The sequence below is a fragment of the Benincasa hispida genome, unplaced genomic scaffold (assembly GCF_009727055.1).
Source record: "Benincasa hispida cultivar B227 unplaced genomic scaffold, ASM972705v1 Contig533, whole genome shotgun sequence".
Taxonomy (NCBI): Eukaryota; Viridiplantae; Streptophyta; class Magnoliopsida; order Cucurbitales; family Cucurbitaceae; genus Benincasa; species Benincasa hispida.
The window spans coordinates 748,463-753,691 of NW_024064906.1; the positions used below are offsets into that span (position 1 = coordinate 748,463).

Genomic DNA, 5,229 nt, shown 5'->3' on the forward strand with positions numbered 1-5,229 from the left:
ATAAATTAAGGAGGGCATGTGCCCCCTAGCTCCTACGTGGCCTTCCGCCTATGTTTAAAGATATGAAACCACCTTCTATTCAAAAAAAAAAAAAAAAAAAAAAAAAAAAAAAAAAAAAAAAAACATTCATTATAGGGGAAATATTGAACTAAAAAAAATCTTGAAGATGAAAAGTTTTTGAAAATTGTACTTGATTTTTTACAATTTTTTAATAATAATTTTCATATTTCTTACACATCACAGCCCATCCAAGCGCCGATTGGCTACAGTCCCACATTGTTCAAGCAATTAAAAAAAAAAAAAAAAAAAAATAAAAAAAAAAAATAAAAAAAAAAAAAAAATAAAAAAAAAAAAAAAAAAAAAAAAAAAAAAAAAAAAAAAAAAAAAAAAAAATAAAAAAAAAAAAAAAAAAAAAAAAAAAAAAAAAAAAAAAAAAAAATAGGGGGGGGGGGGGGGGGGGGGGGGGGGGGGGGGGGGGGGGGGGGGGGGGGGGGGGGGGGGGGGGCGGGGGGGGGAAAAGAAGCAAGGCGAGAGCTATACTCCAGAACCAAAACAAGGACAGTCATTAGCTAAGGATGAAAGGAAACAGAAATCCTGTTATTCAACCTGCATAATAATTTTGTACTGTATTTATTTGCATCTTGAAGATAGAAATGGATTAAACACAGAGAGAGAAAGATCAGATGATCAAATGACATGAGCTTCATTTTTTAGTTTGTCAATGAGTTCATCAACAGATGACAAAATGATACCCGCCTTTCTTTTCGGAGGTTCTGTAACTTGAACGACCTCTAAATCTGGCTTTACATCCACATTTAATTCCTGTGGAGTGAACTTCTTTATGGGTTTCGATTTCGCTTTCATTATGTTCGGGAGCGTAGCATACCTTGGTTGATTCAGCCTCAAATCAGTTCTGCATGACAGAGCAAAAATATGAGTTCCTTGATTGAAGATATTTACATCCATGAAGTTTTATATGCAACTAGTTTTGTGAATTCTCTAAAAAACTCAATATGAAAGATCACTAGATTTCTAAGGATGAAATCTTAGAATTTTTTGTCCTGGTGGTCAAAATTGGCACATATCCTTCGCAAACTGTTAAAATTTACATTGAAGATAGAAATAGTTAGTAGTTTTCTGCATCAATATTTCAAGCCATTTTCCAGCTCTGAGGACAAGAAAATCTGGATGTGAAATATCAACATTTTAAATTATCAAGTTGAATCTACACAAGGTAAAGTTAATGTGTAAAGGCAGGAAACTAACGTGATTACGGCTGGTAAGTCCAAACAAAGAGTCTCAAGACCGCCATCCACTTCTCTGTCCACTGTCACTGCCTGCTTCTCCTTGTCTATCACAACCTACTGGAAACAAGGATCAGTGTCATATGAACATTTTCTCCATAAAGTAAGCAAAGTGATTTCTAGCAATATAAAAATGGCGAGAAGCAGATAACCATTTTCATATCCTCTTGGCACCTGTTTGTTAAATCTAAGAAAGGTTATAAATAATAACGAAGTTGAATAAAGTTCCAAGATTTTGAGGAGAGACAACATATACTGTCATTTTATGATGTAAATCGTATCAGTAACTTTCGTTCTATCATTTTTTGAAATAACTATGGGTGTCCACGCCTAACACCACTGCATAGTCATAATACTTTCGGCATAAAAAAAAAATCTCAATGGATTGTTTAACTTAAGACAAACTAGTTTGAATCCATCATCGAAGCAGTATCTCTAGAACTGAAAGACATGGTTGTACAACCTATAGAACATATCCTTTTCAAGTAGGGTCTTACCATCTAAGCAGTATCTAAACCTACAAATGAGTCAATCCCAATCCATGGTGATCTATATCTACTAGTTTCTTAAAAAAAATCTTAGAAGCTGTTGAAAATAAACTAACAAGGGAAGGACCAACATATATATTTACTTGACTACTACAGGAAAGACATTTTATATATGGAGAATCTACCTCATTAACTTGAACCTAATGGACGCAGCACCATGAAGTAAGCAGTGGATGTTGGAGCAGGATCTCAAAGTACTCAACGAAGTATGTATTATAGTATGTATCATGCTAGCATCTTACACTTAGATTATCGCCATTTTCCTTCTAAGTTGTTTCCTAAATGGTAAAATGTGCATGCTTGAGAAGCTAACCTTCGAAGCAAAAGTCCCTTGAGGCCAGTTCAGAAGACCTGCAACCATCTGCCCCGTTTGATTACAATCATCATCAATAGCCTACAAGTCCAGAGTCAGATTGGACAATAAGTATCCTTTTCAAGTTAAATATTGCAGTTAAAGAAAGATGAAAATGGATAACAACATAGAGACGAACAAACAACCAAATCCCACAATCCCAAATTCCAACAACATATTCCCCAACATCATGTCATAACCCATATGTAAATGGTCCAAGCAAACATATTTTAGGATAACGAGCCTCCCTATATTTCTACAATACTATGGAATCGTATAGTTTGAATCAAACTTTGGATAGTTTTACTACTGAATTCTATCGAATATATTTCATATGTCATATCAATGAAGACACTATGTACTTTATACAAAAAGCCTTTCCTACTTCTAAGTTCTAACAAATGGTAACATGTTCACACCCCAGCTGAATGTGAAATTTGTTTTTATGTTAAGGCTGAAGAAACTTTGTCAACAATTGAAAACCACAGAAGCTCAAACAAATGCCTAACCGTAGTTAGTAGTTCATGGGTTTGTCAACCAATGTGACCTTTTTGTGTATAGACCATGTTTTCCATCTAAATCAAAACAAACCATTCTAGAACATGACAGAAAACTCAGCCTCATACCAATAACCACCAGGAAATGTACAACAAAAATTAAAGCCCCGATAAGAGAAAGTAAAGGTTCAATTACTATTGAGGGAATAATTCAAGATCCCAAAATAATCAGAAACTCCAAATCAACACCATTAGAACAACTAATCCCAAGTACTCAAAATCCAATTCAATCAGCCATCACTAACAACCAGTTCACAAATTGAAAGATAGAGAAAAGCAAACCTGTTTGCCTAGTAAAAGAAGCCCAGGCTTCTCAACCTCAACGAGGGCCTTCAAAAGCTTGGCAACAGAGAGAGGATAAAGGGGTGCAGTGGCTTCCACATGAATGCCCCTGTCAGCGCCCATCGCTAGGCCCGTTCTGAGAGTATCGACGCACTGAGCCGGACCCATGGTGACCGCCACAACCTCAGAGGCTAAGCCAGCCTCCTTGATACGCAGAGCTTCCTCGATTGCAATCTCGCAAAAGGGGTTCATCGACATTTTGACGTTCTGGGTCTCAACGCCCGTCTAATTTTGCAGTTTTAAAAAGGGGTGATTCGTCTTCTAACAAAATGAATCGAAGAACATGAAATTTTCTAAAGTAATGAAGAATTGATTCTTACTCTGTCCGGTTTAACACGGATTTTGACGGCGTAATCGACGACTCGCTTAATGGCGACCATGATCTTCATCTTGATCGTTGTATTGTGTATTGCTGAGATTGGTAATTGGCTTTTGGTGTGTAAGTTCGAGATTGGCACGGGGAGAGAAGAGAACAAGCCGTTCAAGTCTCTTTTTTTCCTCTTTTTTTTTTTTCTTAATTTGAAAGGAAAATCAAGTCTCTCTTTGTAAAGCAAACAAAATGGCTTTAATCTTAATATCTGCAAGCAACCTCTCTATTTTCTTCTTTCCTTTCCTTCTCTTGTCAAAACATTTAAGCCATTCTGTCTTCTTTGACAGGTCGAAATTTCCTAACGTGAACCTTACCATCAATAATATAAATTTTCGAACTTTTTTTTTTTAAAAAAAATGGAAATACTTTTTAGATATGAGCTTAATCTAATACTTATTGACATGCTTTTTCATCTTAAGAAAAATACATTTTTAATCCCCAGATTTTGAGTTTAGTTTATATTTAATCCCTATGTTTCAAAATCTAATACTTTGTCCTTACTCAATTTTAGTCTTTGAGATAATAGAACCGTTAGTGTTTTAATGGAAGGTTGATTAGGATGATGACTAGACTAATATTAAATCAAAATAGATTGATGATGCGGCTATCTTAATATTGATCGGGAAAAAAAATCCATCTTTAAGGGGAAAAAAAAAAGAAACTCAACAAACACTGGAATCTAATGTTCAAAGAGATGAAGTTCTTGGAATCCAATATCTTATTTTCATAGAAGGAAGAGGAAGAGCCAAAGGAAGGAAGAGGAAGAAACTTCTTCTCTGGTTTTCTTTTTTTATTTTTAAGAGAGTTTTATTTAGGAAGTTTCTAAATTTTTGTTGCCAATGTTGGATGCTAAAGTAGTTATAGCCTAATGTTGAAGTTGAGAAATCAAATCCTAATTATATTGATTATAGTTTAAAATATATGAATTATATTCCATGGCACAATCTTAATTTCCTCTTAACTTTTCTTTCAAAATTGTTTTGGTGTTTAGAATAAAGGGATGCTGTTTATTTGGTTGGCCATTGTAACACAACTACAATAACTATGAAATTCTATTTTTCTTATAAAAAAATTTCAAAACAATATTGGAGGTAGGATTGGAATTAATCATGATGTGAATCTTTCTTTTTGAATGACTCTGCAAAATGTCCAATAAAAACGAGATAACTTAGAGATGAAGTTTTAAAACGGTAGAAAAAAGAAGAAGAAAAAAAGCTTAATTGCAAGAATATAATATAAGTCACATAATATTGAGAAAAAAATAGCAAAGATTTTGTTTTTCTGCCTTACAAAGCACAATCGGACAACAAAGTAGGTAAAATAATAGTAGCTACATCAAAAGAAAGAAGTGATTTTACAACCCTTGATCACAAAATTCATAAAACTAATGGTAGCAGTCTCATACTCCTTAATTAACTTTCTCTTCCTGTGTTTCTAATTGATTGAGAAGTATTGCATTCCAACCGTTAAAGATTCATCTATTTATATCCTCTCTAACAAAGAGATTGGAAGTACTTCCAATATAGATGTAGTCAACTCCTACAAAATATATATTGAGTAAAAATATTTATATTCTATATCAAATTTAAAAAATACTTACTGCCAATAAGATGTTGAATCTCATGAAAGCATTTCTTCTAGTTGTCTTTTTCCATATTGGACCTTTACACTGGCATTGTGATCCAATGGCTTACACTTGCTATAATGAACTCTTGTTCGTATTTGAGAAGGTCCTACTTCATCTACGTCTCGCTTC

General features: G+C 34.0%; 1 protein-coding gene across 1 annotated transcript; it reads right to left on the reverse strand.

Annotated features, from left to right (window-relative positions):
- Window positions 1-565: 565 nt before the first annotated feature.
- Window positions 566-3,726, reverse strand: LOC120069639 (electron transfer flavoprotein subunit beta, mitochondrial). The gene is made up of 5 exons (XM_039021421.1): window positions 3,424-3,726; window positions 3,044-3,328; window positions 2,166-2,246; window positions 1,267-1,361; window positions 566-913 (listed from the first exon to the last, which is right to left on the reverse strand). Exons 1-5 carry the CDS (start codon window positions 3,490-3,492, stop codon window positions 688-690), a joined length of 756 nt encoding a protein of 251 aa, XP_038877349.1. The 5' UTR covers window positions 3,493-3,726; the 3' UTR covers window positions 566-687.
- Between the last annotated feature and the right edge of the window lie 1,503 nt (window positions 3,727-5,229).